This window comes from Camelina sativa, chromosome 13, assembly GCF_000633955.1.
Source record: "Camelina sativa cultivar DH55 chromosome 13, Cs, whole genome shotgun sequence".
NCBI lineage: Eukaryota > Viridiplantae > Streptophyta > Magnoliopsida > Brassicales > Brassicaceae > Camelina > Camelina sativa.
Window position 1 is genome coordinate 3,972,567 of NC_025697.1, and position 22,777 is coordinate 3,995,343.

Below are 22,777 nucleotides of genomic sequence, written 5' to 3' on the forward strand. Positions count from 1 at the left end.
AATAAGAAATTAGAAGATCATATCGTCTTTTAAAGGAAAGCCAAATACATGAACCTGTTATATAACGATCAATTCGATCTCATACCTCGAAATATGTATAACCAAAATACCTTATCACAAAAAAAAAAAACATAAAGCAAATCAAATAATAATTTTGGCTAAAAAAAGAACTATTTTGCATGTATAGTGTGCAGTCATGTGGTGGTGTCTGGCTCTCCGTATCTCTTAAGAAAGATAGCGATGAGGTGGGACTGCTAGTAATAATAGTATAGTATCTCTCGACCCCCAAATTTAATACTGTTACGTAAATAAGAAAATTCTCTATTTATTACCTTTCGCTATATACACGTGATATGTAACTACCATCGAATATACTACTAATAAATCATTATCTAAAAATTTACAAAATGGTATTGAGTTTTGAATATTTGCAAGGATTAAAACCAAAGATTTCTCTTACTTATTTGGAAAAGGTATTTTTATAAATCGATATTTTGGATTTGGAAAAACTAAGTTCGTGATAACCACCAATCATTCAATCGAGCTTACGGGTTCTCACAAACTGGAACATTGTATTGTGTACTAGTTGTCAAAGTGATTGATGGTTTTCTACTAGCATCTTTAAAAAAATAGAAAGAGACTGCCACTCTTAAATGGATCTAATTCGCCGCTTTACAATTGCATTTAAAGGATGAGTGATCTTTTTGGCAGCCAAGACAATTTTGAGGAGAGAGTCACACACACACAAGATAAAAGAAGATGCAGCGTGAGAAAGATAACAAAAAAGATTGTTGCAAGGTCATTCCTCAACCTGTTAAGGATTTCATCAGATGTCTGAGATTCAGACGTTCGTCTTCTTCTTCTTCAGACATGGCGAAAACTAAACCAAGAAAAAATGTAAAACTGATCATTCTTTCTCTCTCTCTCTCCTCTGTAAAACTTTTTTTTTTGTTTGTGTGTGTGTTTGTTTAGCTACTGTTTTTATTTGGTGGTGCAGGAGGAGAAATTAGAAGATTCATCTATTGAAACTACAACGAGGGGTATCAAGCTAATGGGTAGAAGGATAAGGAAGCAACCGGTTAGCTCAGGAAAACGAGGTGGAGTTAACAACTACGACATGTAGCTAAGAGTCTTCTTTATGTAGAACTGGATCATCTTGTTTAGTTGTTTACTCTCTAAACAAAACTTGTTTTACTTCTCAAAGAAAAATGATGTCAGTGTTATATAATTCCATATTCAATCAAAATAGGTTCTTAAGCTAGCAATAAGACTCAAGCTAGACTCGGATTCTGAAAACAAAAAGAGTAAGAGAAAAGTGGGATCTGAGTGACGATCACCTTCTAGGCGCTTCTACTTCTTAGCTCGCTTTGCAAGATAACTTGTGGTGGTTTTAGAGAAACGAGTGATAGTGAAGAACAATTGCCATAACGAACGTCCTTTAACGATCCCTTCCTTAAAGCTCCTAGCTTTTTTAGCCACCATTGGTTCTTTTTCCTCTGTCTTGGTTTGACGAATCACCACCTCCTCCTGCATTGAAGCTACTGATGAGGTTAAAAAATGAAGTTAACCATGAAAAGCCTACAGCTTGAGAAAAAAGAGAGTTTAGAAGTGGATGGCTGAACCTGGATTCATGTTTGTTAACCTTCTTAGTCTATCTTCAGCTACACGAATAGCCCGTGTTGAGCTTCTAACACCTTGAGTAATGCCTTGGCTACACAAACATTGAAGAGAGAGTTACAAAAAAGGATACAACAAAAGAAATTAGTAATTCATGGTGGGAGATGTGGAAACAAACCCTAAATCACTGAGCTCCATAGTTAAGTCACTGATCTCCATTCCGGATAAGCGAACAGCAGCCATTGTATCTGGTAGCTCTTCTCTAGTTACATCCAGAAGCTTTTCAAGAGACTCAGCTGCTTTCTTAAAAGCCTTTTTTTTTTCAACATTCCAAAGTATACAGAACTCAAATCAACCTTCCAAATCCGATCATCAAAGGGATTTAAAAGCCAAAAAAAGGGTGAAGAAACCGAACCAGAAGAGTAGGAATCGCAGCAAAGAAGAGCCACGATGCTGAAATTGCTGTCTGCAAGTGTTAAAAGTGGATAAAGCTGAGACCTTTACTGAGCAATTGGAATCAAAACCTAAAACCCAAGAGCTAAATTAAGTATTGGAGGATGGGGTTGAAGCTTACTACGCAAGCGACGACATTGAGCAAGATGAAGTGTTTCTGTGTAAATGTCCATTGAGAGAGTTGGAGAGGAGGCTGTCCCACGGACGACGTCAATTGGGGAGAGATCGATGGCTCCTGCTGCGGATTCGAGTACAATGGAGAAGGAGAAGAAGATGCTATTGAGTTTGAACCCTTCGCCAATCGCGAGATCGGCCGGAGAGTGTCCCGTCGGCGAAAGAAAAGATTTTTATGGATGAATCCGTGATTGAGAATCGGATTCCCGAAGATTACAGGATTCGGTGATCGCAATTTCGAGAACATAATGGGTTGAGCTCGATTCTGGTTCGAGTCGATTTGTCACTTTTGTGGTCAGTCGGACCGAGGTGGAAGATGCAAAATAACGATATTGCATATTAAGTCCTCCATTTATGCTTTTTTTAGTACATAAACCTATTACTTATTTTAACAAACTTACCACTTTTACACACATCATGCACACATTTCTCATATCTCCGAAATCCATCATGCACACATCTCTCAATTATTTAGGAACAAAAAAGTTTTTAATTAGCCTCCACGTTCACAACATAAATGATATTCTCTTTATTTGTATGATTTATTAAAAAATGGATCAAAGAACTAATTATTTGGTCTTTTCCTGCGACCAGGGAGATTATGGGTTTGAGATTTGTATATTAGTTGTAATTTTAATTTGTTAAGATGGTTAGTTTAATTTGCAGGGAAGAAAGAATGAAATTGTATGTGGGACTGTTGTATACATTAGCCTTATGGGTTTTTGCATTGCTTTTACCATTGCTACAACTACATGCATTAGATAAAATATATCTAAACATATTTAAACTGTTAATTTCTATTTTCTTTGGAAATTTTTAACTGATATGTGGAGCTTTTTCTTTACATATCAATTATCAAAACGAATTGTTAACTACTACTACTACATGCTTTTGATTGGTTTGCTTCAGATATTTCTGTCACAAATATCTAATTTCCACAATATGTTATGGCTCTCTATTGTTGCGGCGTAATACTGACACATTTTCCAATGATCTTCCAATAGCTGTCAGTAGGCTCTTAAATATTTCATGGAACTTCATATCTTTGGAAATGATTGTGTGAATTCCATTACCTATATCAACAAAAAGTGATATCATAACCTTTTTTAATAAACAACCACATGCCCATGCAATCAAATCTATCAACCCATTTTAACATGAAAAGAAATACATTGAAGCAGAACCAATGGAGTTCCATGTTAGGGTGGACTTTCTTCAGCAGTCTACACAGTTCCAAAACCATTGGTATGATTTCACTATGTGCCGAACTAGGCAATTCTCTGCACTCTGATAAGAACTTGCGAATACAGTTTTTGGCAAATCGTTTGTTATCTAGATTGGAGTAAAAATAGAACATAACAATATAAGTGTTGTCTAAACACTCAAAATTCAACACGATCTCTTATAAATAGTCAAATGCATTGGATTGTTACATATTTTGATCCTATAAACACAAACAAAGCTGTTTACTGCTTCGAAGCAAAAATCATATCATTATTTTTTTAATTATAATATTAATTATTAAATAACAAATAAGTCTTTTTATGTTGTGTATTTTAAATATTTTTGTTTATACTTTTATTTATTTGAAAAGAGTTTTCGAATGATATCTTTATTTTCATTTATTTAGTTAATATCACTAGCTAATAGTTTTTTTGAATAGATTATTTCAAATATTAATAGCATTTTGATGCTTAGAACATTGTGAATGTTTGAGTTCTATTCTTCCGAAACTCACTGTTAAGTTTCGAGTCGATTAACGATGGATTTTACTTTGTTGTACAGCTGATACAAATTTTGCTGGAAGATGTAAAATAATAATATTTCATATTAAGTCCTCTATTTATGTTTTGATTATTAAATGAACCCTATTTCTTTTATTTTAAAATTTTTTGTCGCCAGATGTATAAATAATATTGTATATTAAGTCTTTATTATGATTTATGTAGTACATAATCCCATTTTTTTATTTAAACAATTTTGACCACTTAATTATGCATCACAAACACCATCACATTATTTGGAAGTCTGAATGTGAGCTATAAAGCCTCTAAAACTACACGTAGCATCTTTCTCTACACGTTTTACATGTAGGTCCTCGCATTGATGTATATGAATTTGGTTTGATTCGTTTTTTCTGACATAGTTTTAAACTAAATCATAATTGATGGAGAGAGTATTAGATAGTCTTCCGCAATCGGGTACCCAATCGGATTTTGGTTCTACCCAATCGGATTTTGGTTCTACCCAATCGGGTTTCGGGTAAATCGGTATAAGATCTATAAATCCCATTCGGTAATTTACAAAAAATTCGGTTCGGTACGGTTAATAACTGGCCGGGTTCGGAGCGGTTTTCTAGTCCAATACAAAATCCGTAATAACCCGAAATTTTTCCGGGTTATAATCGGTTCGGTTATTTTCAGTAACCAAAGTACTCAAATAACCGACTAAAATTCGAGATAAGCGATTAAAATTATAAATACCCATGTAAATAACAAAATAACCGATTAAACCATAAATTAAAACCATAACATTAAGTTTCACCATAACACAACCAAATACCATAACATTAAGTTTCACCATAGCACAACCAAATACCATAACATTAAGTTCAATAAACTCACAACCAACTTAAAACAAAAGATAGAACAAGTTCAAACTGACATCGAAGCCTTAGTAGGTCAAGGCTTTATTTGGCATTTAGGTTAAACGGATCTAAAACGATAGTCCAATATACTTAAGTTACAACCAGAACTCGGACCGAAGTCCATTTACCAAGACCTTTTAGCCCATTCGGTAATTCTGCTTAACCCGAATCTTATCCGATACCGCTTTTATCGGGTCGGTTCCGGTATAGTTCTTTGGTACCGGATATTATGCGCAGGGCTAGTATTAGAGGAGTTGTTAGGATAAAAAGAAAAATAAAATAAATCAAAGTTGCTATATATGATTAGAGTCGGTTCTTAATTAGGAGGTTTGAACCCCTTCCCGTGACGTGTTCGATTATGGTTAGCGGAGGGAGGAATTTTTTTTTTTTCATTCTCACGGCGTCGTCTCTCGGTGTTCTCTCTCTGATGCGTGAGGCTAAACGTCACAGGATAGCTATGGTCCATCGATCTGCGCCGAGCTCCTCTTCATCGCTTGTTTTCGCCCTCTCGTTGTGAAGCTACAGACCATGAGATCGACGTTTGCGTCGGCGATCTGCTTTGCCCTCTCCGGTGATCATCTCTCCCTTTCTCTTATTTGATAGTCATAAATGCTTCACCAAATAAGATGGCTTTATGAATTAACTGTGGTGCTTGTTGTATTCCCTATTTGATGCTCTGCATAATCTAGGGTTCAAGGCTTTGGAGCTGATTGATGCAAATTTCGAGTTGTTTCTGGCAAATTTTATTAACTCTAAGATTCATTTAGCTCAGATTTTGTTATCTATGATTTGCAGTTTTCAATTTTGTATAATGGTTATGATCAGGCCTTCTTCTAAAGCTATCATCTTCCTCAATATGTAAATGTTGCTGTAATTTGAAACAACAATCTTAGTTACATTGACAAGTTATGTGTGTAAATGTTACTGTAATGTTTTAGGAGTTACCAAAATTTGATTCTTTGTCAATGTTTATGGTTGTTTTTGATGTGTTCTTTTTTTTTTTTTTTGGCAATCTTGTTTTTGATGTGTTCAATTTTCATGTTTTGTATTGTAAAATTGCAGACGCATTATGTGCTGCTTCTATGTTCTTTCAAAGAGAAATTGCAACAACATGTGTGTGTATTCCTCCTGCTATGAAAGCTGTGATGGCTTGTTGTGAGATTGAGCAGTCTCTTCAAAGCTTAACAGGTAAGTGAGAATCAATGTGCCCATATGTTTAGCTTTTTGTTTAAACTCTTATGAGCTCTTTTTCGTTTCATTTACAATTATTGTATTTTTATTTTTGGGTTAGATAGGAGTGTCTCCTGGTGAAGAGATGGGAACAACAATGTCGGATGATGGAGATGAACAAGTAGAGAGTGATGCTAAAATGTTCGATGGGAGCCTAGATGTGTTGGGGTTTTGTCCTCTGGTTTCTACTGAGAGCGAGAGGTCCTTGATAGAAAGAGTTAGACAAGAACTCAAGCATGAACTCAAACAGGTAATAAGCTTAACTTGTTCTTTGATCTTCTATTATACTCAATTAATACTTATCATTTATGCAGCCTATAAGGTTAATATATCTTATGAATCAAGTAATTGTTGTAGTATATAAATTGAATTATTTGAGGCAACAACCATGATCAAACAATGTAGAACCTTTGTTTTGGTGAAAAGGGTTACAAGGAGAAGATAGTAGACATAAGAGAGGAGATACTGAGGAAGAGAAGAGCTGGGAAATTACCAGGAGACACCACCTCTGTTCTCAAAGCATGGTGGCAATGAAGCAAGCAGCTACTACAGCCAATCCAAAGACGGAGACACCACCTCATGCCTTAAGGTTGCACTTCCAGTGGGAACCGAGGTATATTGTTTTGAGGAATTTAGCCTTCAACATCAGAGCTACTGTTTCCATTGAATATCCAATATAATTGTTTGCTTATGGTTTGTTAAATTGTGATGGCAGTGGGATCAATTTAGATGCACTTTATGAATTCAATTGAGATTTAACAAATCTTGGAACTTGGAAGTAAGTTGTTTAGATTACATTATCTATTAGTTTATCCAACAGGGGATGACGAGATTCTGATATTTATGTTTCTTCATGTGTGTGTCAGGAAGCATTGGACTATTGGAGGAAGGAGGAAAGCTATATTTACTTGTTTAAATCATCGTTGGCATTTGTGGTTCTTTCTAATTAATTTGTTGAAAAATCTATCAGGTTGTGCTGTATGCTCTCTCTTCTTCCTTTTGTTTAAACATTTCCTTCTAGTTCCCTGTTTATAAGTTTCTCTTTATAACGTTACAGCTCAATTAGTCCCCTAACAAAGGTGCAAACAAGATTGTCCAATGTCATTGAGCAGGTTTTGTTGTAAGTTCTTGTTTATATATGCAGATTGAATCACCGTTTCCGCTTTGAGATATAAGATGGGAATTACATTTGTTCAGAGAGAAGTAGTGGAGGAGGAAATCATTCCAATGAAGAAGATGAAAATGGCGGACTGGCTTCCTTGCATTAATTCCGATTGATTCAAAAAGGGAATACATATTTATTCTTGACAGAAAATAAAGAAACCCAAAACTAAACAAATAAGGAAATAAAGAGAACTTGGTGACCACGCTTAAATAAATCTTTAACAAAAAGACAGAGAAGACAAAAAAAATATATACGGCCAAGGTTTTAGTGAAGCGAATCAAGAAGAAGTTTACAATACACACTATTGAATCGAGAGGAAGCTCGGACTCACCAGCGGATAAACAAAATGTCTCAGTTTCTCTCCCGACTCTCCAAAATCCCAAGATGAGTGAATCTCTCTCCTCTCTCTCTTTATTGAGTGAATCTGATTTGTTTTTTAATTTACTTATTCACCTCTTCTTTTGAGATATGGATATTGTCATTAACTTATAAGGTATTACTTATTCCATTGGAGTTACCTAAATGTGTTTTAATTTACTTATTCACCTCTTTCTTCAATATAAGTGTAAATGTTCATGTTGGTTATCTAAGCCCAACATCAACAGCTTCTAGTATGTGATCACAAAAGATATGAATATTGTCATTAATAACGGTGTGAGACTAGACCATTGATTGACATTAATATTTCTACACATGTTCAACACGTTGGTGTGTAACTCATTGAACTAGATAACAATATACTATTGATTACATCTACTAATCACTGTTATTTGGATATCGTATATAATCATATATCCCAATAACTTTAGTTTCCCCCATTAAGCAAATAATACCCAAAACATCTTTATATCGATTTTTTTAGTCCTATAATGGTTATAAAATCAGTGCCTTGGAAGCAAGAATTTGACCTGTTTATGTAGTTTACCTAACTGAGAGTAAGTATAGTATTTATATTTTTTCTATTCATCTTTGAATTTGGCTAAGAAAAGGAAAACTATCATCTTTTTAATTTGGGAGAAAGAGTACAAAGATGATGATGGTGAAGGGAACATAAAGCTGACTTCGATAGTACTACAAGATGAGTGAGAATCTCTCTCCTCTCTCTCTTTATTGAGTGAATCTGAATTATTTTTTAATTTACTTATTATAAATTTGAATTTTTTTTTTTGTTAGATCTGTGTTTTCTTATACATACTATGAAAACAAGGGAAAGGTTTTGAAAATTTTAGCTTCAAGAACTTAAAATTGTAAGACAATTAAACTTTCTTTTTAAAACATTATTAATACAATCAGATACGTGTATAACAACAACACACATTAAGATATATAAGTCATGTTTTACCACTATGATAAAATTGTTGTTATAATCCAATTATTTACCTGATTCTAAAATTTGATATTTCATCGGTTGGTTTCAGAATATAAGATATTCTAACTAAAAATATTCAGGTTAAGAGTTTTTTTTTTAAGTCAACCAATCATAAAAGTTAATATGTAAAATACAAATAGCCAATAATATTTAATCAATCTTTAATTTTTATAAAAAAACTTAAAAACATCATATATATATATTTTTGACAACATCTTATACTATATAAAACAAAACAAAAATCTCCAAAAATATATTATATTATGAAATAGAGGGAATAAATATATTTTTGAAAACTCAACCACTTAACTTGGAAAAGACAAAATAGAAGGATGAAGAGAATGGTTGACTGAAGTTCTCATGTGGAAGGAAGACCAGTTAAGGTCAGTAGTTTGATATAAAGAGAAACTAAATAAATACTAATAAAGAAAAAGAGAAAAAGGACCGAATTATATTTATTTTGGTTATCAGACCTCTTGGTCTGGGTTTGACAATACTGGTTTTTAAATTGGAACCAATTCTATTAATTTTGGTTCAAGTTCCCGGTTCGGTATCGAAAGCACTTGAATTAAAATATTAGATTTATTCTTCTCTCTTCAGACCATCATTAATGGGAAAACACCAACGGTGTTCTAAGCCCAAAAAAATTATAAAAATAATGAATAGTAGTTTAGAACACTTTTTTTAGTTCTTAATGTAGAACTGATTTAAGCCCAGTTCTTATTTGACGTGGCTTCATGTGATTGGACGAGATTTTTTGAAAAAAAGAAAATATTTCTTTTATATAAGTATGCAATTTAAATGTTAATTTATAAGTTTTTATAATTGTAATATGTTTAAGAATATTATATTAATTTATAAGTATATAATTGCTTTTATATAAGTATGCAATTTAAATGTTAATTTATAAGTTTTTATAATTGTAATATGTTTAAGAATATTATATTAATTTATAAGTATACAATTGCTTTTATATAAGTAAGCAATTTAAATGTTAATTTATAAGTTTTTATAATTGTAATATGTTTAAGAATATTATATTAATTTATAAGTATACAATTGCTTTTATATAAGTAAGCAATTTAAATGTTAATTTATAAGTTTTTATAATTGTAATATGTTTAAGAATATTATATTAATTTATAAGTATACAATTGCTTTTATATAAGTAAGCAATTTAAATGTTAATTTATAAGTTTTTATAATTGTAATATGTTTAAGAATATTATATTAATTTATAAGTATACAATTGCTTTTATATAAGTAAGCAATTTAAATGTTAATTTATAAGTTTTTATAATTGTAATATGTTTAAGAATATTATATTAATTTATAAGTATACAATTGCTTTTATATAAGTAAGCAATTTAAATGTTAATTTATAAGTTTTTATAATTGTAATATGTTTAAGAATATTATATTAATTTATAAGTATACAATTGCTTTTATATAAGTAAGCAATTTAAATGTTAATTTATAAGTTTTTATAATTGTAATATGTTTAAGAATATTATATTAATTTATAAGTATACAATTGCTTTTATATAAGTAAGCAATTTAAATGTTAATTTATAAGTTTTTATAATTGTAATATGTTTAAGAATATTATATTAATTTATAAGTATACAATTGCTTTTATATAAGTAAGCAATTTAAATGTTAATTTATAAGTTTTTATAATTGTAATATGTTTAAGAATATTATATTAATTTATAAGTATACAATTGCTTTTATATAAGTAAGCAATTTAAATGTTAATTTATAAGTTTTTATAATTGTAATATGTTTAAGAATATTATATTAATTTATAAGTATACAATTGCTTTTATATAAGTAAGCAATTTAAATGTTAATTTATAAGTTTTTATAATTGTAATATGTTTAAGAATATTATATTAATTTATAAGTATACAATTGCTTTTATATAAGTAAGCAATTTAAATGTTAATTTATAAGTTTTTATAATTGTAATATGTTTAAGAATATTATATTAATTTATAAGTATACAATTGCTTTTATATAAGTAAGCAATTTAAATGTTAATTTATAAGTTTTTATAATTGTAATATGTTTAAGAATATTATATTAATTTATAAGTATACAATTGCTTTTATATAAGTAAGCAATTTAAATGTTATTTTATAAGTTTTTATAATTTGTAAAATGTTTATGAATATTATTTCACTATATCTTTATTCTAAGAATACCATAATTAGTTCTCCCATTTTTTTTACCTATGATCTTAACAACTGATCTAACATTATTTTCACTATATATTTAATCTAAGAACACAAAAAAAAGTTCTCTCATTAATGATGCCCTCACCTCCCCACCCTCACCTCCCCCCTCTGGTCGAGAACTCCAAAATCGCCGGTTAAAATTTCTTTCTCCGACGATGTCTTTCAGTTTCATCACTCTCCTTGCTATCTTTATTTGGATCTCTTAGTTAGCTCAATAGAGAATTTACCTAGATTATTCTGGGCATCATCATAAAATTTTAGATTCTAAAAAATCGAGCTTGTTATGTGAATTTAATTCTAAAAAATCGAGATTCTGGGCATCATCGTTGTTTTAGGTAGAACCAAGTATGATTTTTTTTGTTTGTTCTTCTTGGTTTATTTATACCATCAGATTATGATCCGCGGTGTACCGCGGGACAATTTTTTTTATTAATATACTATTTTAATACCAATTTTACAAATGTATGCTGTTGTTAATTTTATCGATTTAATATAAAATCTATGGTATACCGCACAACAATTTTTATTTAATAAAATCTTAACTAAATCAGTTTTATTCGACATATTTTATATTAGTGTTGTTAAAATAGTAAAATAAAGATTTAACCCGTATTAAAGTGTCATATTAATGATATTTCATTTTTAATATTATCAATTCAATCATGTAATATCATATAACCCGTAATGTAATATAACCCGTTTGTGTTATTTTGAAAATTAAATATGTTTAAATATTCATAATTTTAAATTTATTAAGTTTATATATACCAGTTATAAATTATAAATTTCTTAAAATTATATAATTTACTATATACAGTAAATTTACTATATATGTATGTTGAACATACATTTTTTATATTAATTGAGTAATATATGTTCGTTTAAACAAAATTCAAATCATAATATATACAGGAAAAAATACACATTTTATTAACTTGATGTATTATATGATGATTTACTACATTTAAAATTTAAAATAAAAAAAATGATAGGAAAATATTTTATTTAATATGAAATAAATTTTCTAAAATATATATATATTATTTATAGAATATTATATATATAAATATTTAAAATATTTTAATTGTGTTTGGTTATATAATTAACTAAATTTGTTTGGATAAGAATATAAGCAATGACATTAAATGCAAAAGCTTTCTAAAAAGTATTTTTAAGCAAAAACTGGTGCAAAAATAATAGTATATATAACTTAAACCCTTTTAAAACAAAGTTAAGAACTTGTTGTTGGGCCTAATGTTACAGGGTTTGGCCCGGCTCGTTTTAATATTTCGAACCCGTAGCCCTGTTTGTTCAATGCGACCACGTTTTAGTGTGGTTTTTTTTTTTCTCAGTTTCTTCTCCTCTAATTCTAGCCACAGAAGACGATTAAGAGTTACGATTCTCTGATTCAAGTTTCACAATCTCTCTAACTGAAGGGTTAATCCGATCGTTCTTCCTTTTGAAGGGTTAATCCTAAATCCTTCATCCAGTATGATGTTTTTTTTTGTTTTTTTTATTCGGTGATTTTTTTGATTTTTTGATCGAGACTGGGTAGGTTTGTTTTTACTAAATGTTCCTTTCACTAATAATAATGATTCACAATCTTTAGGAATTGGCTATGATTTATTGGTGAACGTTCTGAGATATATGTTTCCCCTTCCCACGTCGTCTCTCCTTACAACAAGAACCTACCAGTTGGATTCAATCTGCTTACCAAAACATATATAACCGATCGTAAGTCTTGTACATATCGAAAATATCTCATTCGATATGTTTTTATTGTTACATGTTTTTGTATCCTACTTGATACGAACTTAGACTACCAGTTGGATTCAAACGCTTATTGGAGCTCCAACTTGAGCCCAACCACTTCTATGTGGTCCATTATCTCTATTCACACACTCCAATTTTATTAAGCCCACTAACCTTAAATAAATTGAGGTCCAACAGTTTGCACAGCGTTTTAATACATAAGGATGCTCGCTTGTCGAGAGGGACATAATCGCCTCCTACTTCAGGCAATGCATTAAAGGAAAAGAAGGAAACACGATCAAAGAACTAATCGTGTTTAACAATCTACCATCTCCATTGTCAGAGGTAAACAAAAAAAAAAAAAAAAACAAGGGTCATATCATTGTAATCTATATAAGATATGATGCCAATAATGGGTTTCTCTTGTTTTTGTTCTCTCTAGATCCCAAGTTCTGAAGTGTATTATAGTTTGAATGCTTCCATTGTTGGTTTGGGCATTAGCAACGACGTGTTTGAAGATTTGCCATCATGTGATGTGTAGGTCTTGGTAAGTTGCTGTTTTATCCATTGCAATCAGTGAAAAAGCCTGTGGAAATATTGGTTTTTGGATGTTATATAGGAATCGTGAGGGCAATTGACACAGAGAGAGGAATCTTGTATGTGATCACGCCAGTTCCAGAAAATGTAGTTGAGAAAGTTGACATTCTGTTGTAAGGCTACATTCAGTGACCTACTTGCCTCTTAGAAGTGAAGATTACAAGTTTGTAAGGCTACATTCAGTGACCTACTTGCCTCTTAGAAGTGAAGATTACAAGTCATACCTATGATTCTTTTTTGGCTCATAAGACGATTTGGTTTATGTTTTGTAGAATTTCAGAGTTGGTATTGGAAGAAAGACGTCATTGCTTACAGAGTCAACAAGGTAAATGTCGTCAAGTGGGAAGTTTTGATATACATTTACTGTTTTACTCGTCTGTGAATGTATAAAGCATTTTTGAAAGCCAAAAGGAGTTTTTGTTACATTCAAAATAACGATTTAAAAGGGTCTTTCTTGTTTTCAGATCCAGTTTCATCTCCTAAACAGTAAACACCGTGGAAACACTAGAAACTGAGAAGTACGGAAAACCTTTGCTAAGGCATAAGATGCTGCTCTACTGCAGCTTTAGATTCAAGCAAGCCAAACTGATCCCTAGCTATATGCTATATCGAAGCCATAAGATTGTACCATATCATCTCCTCTTAGTCTAATTCGTATTTACTATGCATAGGAATCAATTGCAGAATTATTTATAATAAGAAGATTTTGAATTTTGACAACTCTCTCTGATGTGCCATTTTACATAGCATTTCATATCACCTTTTCAGACCAAAGACAGGATGGATAGAAGTGGCTGTCTAATCCAAAAAAAAAAAAAAAAAANAGAGGATAACTCATTGCATAGGTTAAGGTGGAAAATAGTAAGGGACCCTGCCCGTATAGCCCGATGAGAAGTTTGAGGTGCTATCCTGCAGTCCAAAGATTCCTACCTCCTGGATGAAACGGGACTCGTGGAAATCGAGGTAATAGATGAAGTTTCTCTCGAGGCCAGGAAAGGAGCTAGCAGGAACACAGAAAGGCTCAGACTTGGATAGGAAAATGCAGAGATCTCCAATGTCTTCAGTGTAAGTAGCGTTCCCTTCCTCGTCTACCCTGAAGACCCTAAAACCTTTGGTTTCCAAACCCACCATATCTTCTCTGGCGGACCTAAGAATGGAAGGTATGGTCATATATAATGCAGTCACTCTGTTTTAGTAAGTAAGTAGTTTGGTAACATAAGAAAATGAAGAAGAAGTATTAAGAAGCATGGAATTAGAGTCTCAGGGGGCTGATCTTGGAGTCCCATACCTGTACCAAATAACAAGGAACATCTCGCCTGCTGACGACTCCACCAAGTGTTCGGCCCTGCACCACGAGTCACAAGGCTCTAGGTTGTTCGTCTTTCCCAAAACGCCGGGAAGGTTTTGATGAAAATGCAACTTTGTAAACTTGGGGTTGTCCCTGTGTTTGAGGAGATCCCAGGATGCCAAGTGGTTGGCTCCAGAAGCGGGCAAGGAGAACATCTGATCCCTCTTGGAAAAAATGACATGGGAAGTGAAGAAACTGGGGTCTTGGACCCTGATGTTGGTCCATTTGGTGTCGTGAGCTGGCCTGCACAGGCTGAGTTGAGGTCCCAAGAACTTGACAGCCACAACACAGTCGTCATTCAGAGGAGAAGAAGAGGACATGGCCACGTTGGTGACAATCCGGGTCTGGCAATGGCGAATAGGCAAAATAGGAGGCAGTGAAATACGTTTTGGGTCTGCGGAGTCACTTGTGTATACGTTCAGATCGTCTTGGAGACACACCACACCCTTGCTGTTGAGGGTAGCGACCCAGCCTCTGGATGCTCCAATCGTTGCGTTTGCCTCTAGCAACTCATAAGGAACCTTCTTGTCCGACTCCAACATATACCAATTGGTGGGGAGATAAGACAGGATTTTATGTCCACCATTAGGTTTATTGCATAAGACAAAATATGGTGGACAAGACGAAAGCAAACGACGAGAGCTCCACCTCTGAAGAAGAAGCTTATGTCCTAGTAGTAAAGATTCGTTCCGAGGCTTGGTGAGTCGGGAGACGATCAGAGACATTTTTCCATCCGTTGGTGAAAACCGAGCTTCTCGAGTCTGGTAGAGTCAATTAAAGCCGATTTAATAAGCGTGCTCACCAAGATCTTTTTGGCTCACCAAGTTCTTTTTATTTTCGGATTTCTATATTTCTTTTGCTTCCAAAAATAAATCTGCCTCATATATTTTTATTTATATCCTTTTGTTTCTTTAACGTGGAAAAAGGAAAGAAAAATGTCTACTAATTTAAAATGCCCAATGACTGAAAACATACGCATGTAGTTTATTCGTTAATTAATAAAGCATAGTTATAGTCTCCATTATGATATTTTTTCGCCCAATAATTTCGAATCGTTAAATCATATTACTAAAAGAGAACTAATAATTGAATATATGTACCTGCAAGCAATAAGTGTACTGCTTAAACCAGTTCCAACTTCCAATATCCAGTATGGAAACTTTGAGCCATCTCCCTTACCATTGAGTTGTGTACCAATGTTGCTGGAGTACCACATTGTCATTGTGTACCAATCATATACACATTGTCATTGTGTACCAATCAAACCTTAAGTGTTGATGCTGATCAGTCCGGAGGGTGATGAGCACGAGATAGAAGGAAACGAAGATTGTTGCCTATACTTGAATCAACAGAGAACGCCGGACTGGAACTGCCCTTACTCGTGTAGTTCAGGGACTTGTGGTTGTGGGACATGTTGTGGGAAGGTGTCGGGGAAAGTGGATCAGTCACTAGGATCCTTTCTTGAGGAAGAGCAAATTCAAAATGGCTACATCCTCACTCACGTCACGTGCATCTCACTACCACTAGTCACTAGAAGACTATGTCGTTTACACCCACAAACAAACCGATCTTATCTTATATGATTATGAGTACACATGCTGCCTGCCTCAAAATTTTGAAGACTCGGTAGAAAATAGAATTGATGTACTAATTAGTAAATAGAATTGATATATTTTCCCATTACGACATTGTAATTAGTTTCAAAATATATAGGCCCATTAATGACCCATGATACAAGACGAATAACGTTGGGCTTTCACTAGAGGTTCTGTCTGTATGATTAATTTCCATTTGTCAAAAAAAAAGATTAATCTCCATTTATCCAGCTAATAATTTTCTTACACAATTAAACTTCTAAGATTTAAAACATATTTTTTTTTTTAAATTGCGTGTTCATTTTCAAAAAAAAAAAAAAAATCAGAGAATATTTAATCAAATTCTAAGAAGTTTGTAACTTTTCCTAAAAAGCTAACAAAAAATTTCTGTATAAGTCAATAGATTTGAAAGATCTAATTACCTTAATTAGTTTCAAAAAATTCAACCTAAAAATTTTGAAATCATTGTCACAAGGGTTCGTCAAACTTCCTCAAATTCAAACTTCAAAAATAATTAAATTTCACAAAAAAAAATTATGTTAATTTTGGGCCTTACAACGGCGCCTTAAATAATTTTGGGGGAAGAAAATCAAAAACCCTATTTCCTTTTTCGTGAAGAGAGAGCGGTCGTTAAAATCACGCAACGTTTTAGACAAACAACAACAAAAGAGATAGAGAGAGAGAAGAAAAGAGAAAGAGAAAGAGAGAGAGAGAGAGAGAGCAAATTTAATTAAAAACAAAAAAAACCCCAAAATTTCTGAAAAAATTCGAAATTCCGGATCCACCGCCATCGATCCCTAGATTTCTCTTTCTCTTTCTTCGCCGGAGAAAGTCAGTAGGGTTTTCTCAAATTAACCATCTTCTTTTGTCAATTTGTTCTTAGTACTGTACAATGAGGAAGGGAGCGAAGAGAAAGGGTGCTTCCAAAGCTGGTCGCAAAGGTGCTGCTGTCGCGGAGACTGTGGCCACCGAGGAGGTGATTGTTGAATCTCAAGAGGAGGAGACGACGACGCAGGAGGAGAGTCAGCAACCTCAGGAAGAAGTTGTCAACGAGGAGAAGGAGAATGGTGAAGCGGAAGAAGAGGAAGAGGCGAAGGGGGATGAAGAGGAAGAGCCAGCGAAACCTGATTCGTTAAAGGAGGCGGAGGCGGAGGAGAATCAGGAAGAAGAGGATGAAGTCAAAGATGTCAAGGAGGAGGTTAAGGCTGAGAAGAAACCTGTTGTTGCTCGTCGTGGGGGTAAGCGGAAGAGGGCTACGAAGAAGGAGACTGAGATTAAGGATGAGAAGAAACCTGCATCCGCAGCTAAGAAGCCCCGAGTTACCAAAGTAAAGCCAGAGCCTGAGTACTTCGAGGACAAGCGTAATCTGGTATGCTTTTTGCTATCCTTATTAGTCTAATTAATGTATACAGATTGGGATTTTATCACTTGGATTCAATGCAATTTTGGGGCTTTTTCGCTGTGTGCATTTGCTAGTTAAGCTTTATGATAATGCAGATACTGCTGTGAAAACAACAATGACATACGTTTTTGGACCCCGTTTGAGTTTCTTGGTTGCAAGACAGATATGACTTTGTTAGTGGGTTTATCTGTGAGAACAATTGTATGCTGTGTTATACTTATTGTGTCAGATATGGTATGTTATTGGCGAGTTTGAGTTAGTGGATGGACATTTTCCAAAGGAATGCTGTGGTGTATCTCATTAACAAAACTATCTTGTGTGTTCATGTTAAAGGGCTTGTTTTCTTTTCTTATTGCTGCGGTGTGAGTTGCAAATTAACATGTGCGCTTGTTTTTGTGTGCTTTCAGGAGGATTTATGGAAGGTTGCATTTCCAGTGGGAACTGAGGTATATTATTTTGAGGAATTTAGCTTCAATATCAGAGCTACTGTTATCATTGAGAATCCAATATATTTTTTTGCTTATGGTTGTTTAATTTCGATGGCAGTGGGATCAATTAGATGCACTTTATGAATTCAATTGGGATTTCCAAAATCTTGAGGTAAGTTGTTTGGATTACATTCTCTATAGTTTAGCCAACATGTGTTCCGAGGTTGACGAGATTCTGATATTTATGTTTCTTCATGTGTGTGTCAGGAAGCATTGGAGGAAGGAGGAAAGCTCTATGGGAAGAAAGTCTTTGTTTTTGGCTGTACAGAACGTAAGCTGTTTCTCGTGCTTTTTCTTTCTTTCTTCCTTTTTGAGTTTTGGTTATTACTGTCTTCTTATCGATTGCATGTTTAAATCATCTTTGGCACTTGTGGTTCTTTCTAGTTTAGTTAGAAATTTATCAGGTTGTGCAGTACGCTCTCTTCCTTTTCTTGAACATTTGCTTCTAGTTCCTGTTTAAGCTTCTCTTTTTAACGTTACAGCTCAACTAGTCCCCTACAAAGGTTTAAACAAGATTGTCCATGTCCCAGCAGTTGTTGTTGTAAGTTCTTGTTAAATATACTTTTATTAAAGTTTGCTTGCTACGCTGATCTCTGAATTTAAGAGCATATGTTATCTCATTTCTCTTTCTAAAATTCGTCAATTTTGTATATGCAGATTGATTCACCCTTTCCGCCTTCTGATAAGATAGGAATCACATCTGTTCAGAGAGAAGTGGAGGAAATCATTCCAATGAAGAAGATGAAAATGGACTGGCTGCCTTATATTCCGTTGGAAAAAAGGTAGTGGGCTGGCCTAAATCAATGAGAAGAGAAGCATAAAGTTTATCATGGGATATTCTTACTTCTGATGTTTAAGAGCAGTTGCTAACTACTTTTGCTTTGTTCTTCTTGCAGAGATAGACGAGTTGATAAGATGAACTCGCAAATATTCACTTTGGTCTGTACGCAGAGGAAGTAAGTAGTTAGATGACTGATAGAGTTAATAACATTGATGTTCACTTGCTATGAAGGGATTTTGGTATACTCAATTTATCTTTGTACATTATCTGCAGATCAGCTCTCAGACATATGAAGGAAGATCAACTTAAGAAGTTTGAGTATTGCCTTCCTTGTGAGTGTTATTCATTTACTAATAATACTATTTAAATTTGTAGAGTGAACCAATTATAGCACATGGCTGGCTGTTGCAGTGGATTATCTGTATGTGTATCTTGTTATGTATGTGGTATGCAACAACAAATTCTAATCTCTTTTTCGTTTTGGTTTTGGTTTTTGTTTTGCGTTGCAGATTTCTATCAACCTTTTAAGGAAGATGAACTTGAACAGAGTACTGAGGTCCAAATAATGTTCCCCTCTGAACCGCCTGTAAGTTTGCTGGCATGCAATGAATGTGTTGGGATTGGCAGGTCTACATGAAATGGTCGAATAGGGGCACATTATTTTCTGTATAATGAAGCTTGAATTTTCTGTTTGTGCAGGTTGTATGTGAATTTGACTGGGAGTTTGACGAACTTCAGGTGTGTGTTTGGCTTTCCTGTAACGATAAAACTTGAAGTACTTCTTTAATTGAGTCAAGAGAGTTTTCATGTTTGCACTGCTCTAAATCACATTCAATTGTATGCTGAATCATGAGATGGCTTTTTGTGCATTTATCTCAGGAATTTGTCGATAAACTGGTTGAAGAAGAACAATTACCAGCTGAACAGAAGGATGAATTCAAAGTAAGTTTGAGCTTTAAAGCAATTGTCAATTCTTGACGCTTGAGTGTTGTCTCTAATTACCATTGTTTGTTGTTCTCAGGAATATGTCAAAGAGCAAGTTCGAGCAGCTAAGAAAGCAAACCGAGAGGCGAAAGAGGCTCGAAAGAAAGCCATAGAAGAAATGAGTGACGACACCAAGCAAGCCTTTCAAAAGATGAAGTTCTACAAATTCTACCCTCAGCCTTCACCAGATACACCAGACGTCTCTGGTGTCAAGGTAAGAACATATGGGAAACTGGTAACTCGAAAAAGGGGTTTTGTTACAAAGCTGTGATAAGTGAATGATCTTGATTTTGGTTTTTCTTGTTTTGCAGTCGCCGTTCATTAACCGGTACTATGGAAAAGCTAATGAAGTCCTTTGAAATGATCAGATCTTTGAGAACTCAGAATAGCTTTTCTTGGCAGCTTCAACAGTATTGAAACTTATCTAGTCACAGATGCTCTCAGAAACTCTTTGAGCTATTATTATAGGGAGTTAAAAAGTCAAGTTTGGACGACAAAAAGTGTCTTTTACATTTATGAGCTTTGTATTCTCTCCTCTAGAAATACTTGAGATCTTTAGAAGAGTCACGGGAACCAAATTCTTTTTTCGGAAAATTGGAGACAGCTTCCTTATATTTCAATTTCAACCCTTGAAGTTTTTTTCATAATTTTCTAATGGCATCCTCAAATTATTCTTGATTATTTTTTATGGACCCAAAAATATACATTATTCATTATGAGAGATGGAGAGACATAGACAAAAATATAATAAGTTTGGCATCTTTCATTTTATGGTTAGAGAAAATGACATTCTAAAAGGAGCAAATAAAATAGACTACCTCAAGATTTATGTGTTGTATCATGAAAAAAAATTAGCGACGAGGTCCTAGTGGAATATATAAATCAGTCAGTTAAACAGTGCCATAGAATTTCAAAAAGCCTATTTCTATCTCAACATATAATAACCTTAGGGTAATCATGAATTTTTTAATCAAATGATTTTTTTTTTTCAAAATAAATTTACATAATTGGGGTGGACAAAATGTGTAAAAAAATATCTTGAAAAGTCTTTATTTAGTATATGATATGTCAGTTATATTCAAAATAACAAAGTATGATCAAATTACTCACAATAATGTTAATGTGATTAGGGGAAACAAAATTGACAGGTCGGGCCTGAAGAGTACAGTAGTAGTAGGAGTAAATTGAGTATGATGGCACAGTGCACGTTCTTTCTCTTTGTGAGTCTTCTCCGTCCCGTTTAAAGAGAACAATGTACGGACAAAGAACCTAACGGCGTTATAGAGAGTCCATGACGTCCGCGGTGCATGTGATGTGTGAGAAAGGTTGGTGACTTGACTTTGGTGCGAAAAACTCTTTTTTTGAGGGGGAAACAAAAAAAAAAAAAGACAGAGAGACTCAAACGACATGGCCATTGTCTCTTTCCAGTCTGGTTTTACTCATCTCCAGAACTAATCATATATTATTCCACCACTTCTCTCCCTCTTTCTCTCTTTTCACCTTTTTTTTTTTTTTTTATAATAATGATATTTGTATCTATCTTAATGTATTTTGGTATATAATAATAAACTCTGGTTTTGTATTTATCACGTAGTTAAAGTATGTTTCCTAAACTCTCTAATGTATTGTGTAGAGTAATAATAATAACTGATACATACTCACTGATATAAGTAGTGATTATGACTTGCGCAATTAGTGTTTCAATTTTAATGACACATCTAACAAATCATTTTCATTGCTGAATGATCTCCAATTTTTGAGTAATAAGTTTGAAGATATGTATATCCCATTTTTTACTCGTATGAGTTTTAAAGTGAACAATAATAGTAGTAATAGGTCTTTTTTTTTTTTTTTTTTTTTAAGGTCAATATCAATATAGTAGTATCTCTAGGGCATCTCATCAAAATCATTCTATTTCCACTGACGCTCGGATTCATCTTTTAACTGCATTTTGAGTTTTCGATAAATATCATATCCAACTCAAACATAAAAAAAATCAACTTTTCCAAAAAAAAAAAAAAAAAACTTTTTTTAAAGTCATTTATGTGGGTTTGGCTACTTATATATTTGAAAATGTCAGAGAATATTCAAAAGTTATCAACATCTTTTGAAAAAAACAAAAAAAATCATAATTACATGACCTAGAAGTCTAGAACTATTAGCAAGTAATCAGTAATTAGGTTCCATTAACAAAAGTCTTTTTTTTCTTTAATGATTCCATTANTAGTAGTAGTAGTAGGAGTAATTGAGTATGATGGCACAGTGCACGTTCTTTCTCTTTGTGAGTCTTCTCCGTCCCGTTTAAGGAGAACAATGTACGGACAAAGAACCTAACGGCGTTATAGAGTGCATGACGTCCGCGGTGCATGTGATGTGTGAGAAAGGTTGGTGACTTGACTTTGGTACGAAAAACTCCTTTTTTGAGGGGGAAACAAAAAAAAGAAAAGACAGAGAGACTCAAACGACATGGCCATTGTCTCTTTCCAGTCTGGTTTTACTCATCTCCAGAACTAATCATATATTATTCCACCACTTCTCTCCCTCTTTCTCTCTTTTCACCTTTTTTTTTTTTTTTTATAATAATGATATTTGTATCTATCTTAATGTATTTTGGTATATAATAATAAACTCTGGTTTTGTATTTATCACGTAGTTAAAGTATGTTTCCTAAACTCTCTAATGTATTGTGTAGAGTAATAATAATAACTGATACATACTCACTGATATAAGTAGTGATTATGACTTGCGCAATTAGTGTTTCAATTTTAATGACACATCTAACAAATCATTTTCATTGCTGAATGATCTCCAATTTTTGAGTAATAAGTTTGAAGATATGTATATCCCATTTTTTACTCGTATGAGTTTTAAAGTGAACAATAATAGTAGTAATAGGTCTTTTTTTTTTTTTTTTTTTTTAAGGTCAATATCAATA

The 22,777-nt window shown here is 33.2% G+C and overlaps 6 protein-coding genes across 11 annotated transcripts; 4 read left to right on the forward strand and 2 right to left on the reverse strand.

The window, feature by feature from the left end:
* LOC104735002 (elicitor peptide 5-like) lies at positions 376-1,246 on the forward strand. Of its 2 annotated transcripts, XM_019234344.1 has the most exons (3): positions 376-473; positions 712-897; positions 998-1,246. In XM_019234344.1, exons 2-3 carry the CDS (start codon positions 760-762, stop codon positions 1,121-1,123), a joined length of 264 nt encoding a protein of 87 aa, XP_019089889.1. In that variant the 5' UTR covers positions 376-473; positions 712-759; the 3' UTR covers positions 1,124-1,246. The 2 variants fall into 2 exon arrangements, with proteins under 2 accessions (XP_019089889.1, XP_019089888.1); XM_019234343.1 differs by lacking the exon at positions 376-473 and having other exon boundaries at positions 497-897.
* Positions 1,152-2,548, reverse strand: LOC104735000. Of its 4 annotated transcripts, none has more exons than XM_010454711.2 (5): positions 2,192-2,548; positions 2,033-2,083; positions 1,796-1,929; positions 1,623-1,711; positions 1,152-1,527 (listed from the first exon to the last, which is right to left on the reverse strand). In XM_010454711.2, exons 1-5 carry the CDS (start codon positions 2,489-2,491, stop codon positions 1,472-1,474), a joined length of 630 nt encoding a protein of 209 aa, XP_010453013.1. In that variant the 5' UTR covers positions 2,492-2,548; the 3' UTR covers positions 1,152-1,471. The 4 variants fall into 4 exon arrangements, with proteins under 4 accessions (XP_010453013.1, XP_010453014.1, XP_010453011.1 ...); XM_010454712.1 differs by having other exon boundaries at positions 1,177-1,524; XM_010454709.1 differs by having other exon boundaries at positions 1,177-1,538.
* LOC104735003 (homeobox protein knotted-1-like 3) lies at positions 5,224-7,220 on the forward strand. Of its 2 annotated transcripts, none has more exons than XR_759405.2 (6): positions 5,224-5,462; positions 5,954-6,079; positions 6,183-6,371; positions 6,548-6,734; positions 6,837-6,899; positions 6,988-7,220. XR_759405.2 is itself a non-coding variant. In XM_010454713.2 (6 exons), the coding sequence occupies exons 1-4, from the start codon at positions 5,420-5,422 to the stop codon at positions 6,653-6,655; spliced, it is 462 nt and encodes a 153-aa protein (XP_010453015.1). In that variant the 5' UTR covers positions 5,224-5,419; the 3' UTR covers positions 6,656-6,734; positions 6,837-6,899; positions 6,988-7,220. The 2 variants fall into 2 exon arrangements, 1 of the variants encoding a protein (XP_010453015.1); XM_010454713.2 differs by having other exon boundaries at positions 6,187-6,371.
* Positions 14,006-15,336, reverse strand: LOC104735004. Its single transcript, XM_010454715.2, has 2 exons — positions 14,533-15,336; positions 14,006-14,391 (listed from the first exon to the last, which is right to left on the reverse strand). The coding sequence occupies exons 1-2, from the start codon at positions 15,315-15,317 to the stop codon at positions 14,091-14,093; spliced, it is 1,086 nt and encodes a 361-aa protein (XP_010453017.1). The 5' UTR covers positions 15,318-15,336; the 3' UTR covers positions 14,006-14,090.
* Positions 15,731-16,254, forward strand: LOC104737913 (probable ferredoxin-4, chloroplastic). The gene is given in 4 exon segments (XM_010458162.2): positions 15,731-15,926; positions 15,929-15,964; positions 15,966-16,115; positions 16,117-16,254. Coding segments are annotated over 4 exon segments (381 nt in total). The 5' UTR covers positions 15,731-15,869.
* On the forward strand, positions 16,853-20,462 carry LOC104735006 (DNA ligase 1). Its single transcript, XM_010454717.2, has 13 exons — positions 16,853-17,556; positions 17,997-18,035; positions 18,136-18,189; positions 18,285-18,348; positions 18,560-18,618; positions 18,735-18,859; positions 18,974-19,033; positions 19,132-19,190; positions 19,368-19,444; positions 19,558-19,596; positions 19,738-19,800; positions 19,880-20,056; positions 20,154-20,462. Exons 1-13 carry the CDS (start codon positions 17,080-17,082, stop codon positions 20,199-20,201), a joined length of 1,341 nt encoding a protein of 446 aa, XP_010453019.1. The 5' UTR covers positions 16,853-17,079; the 3' UTR covers positions 20,202-20,462.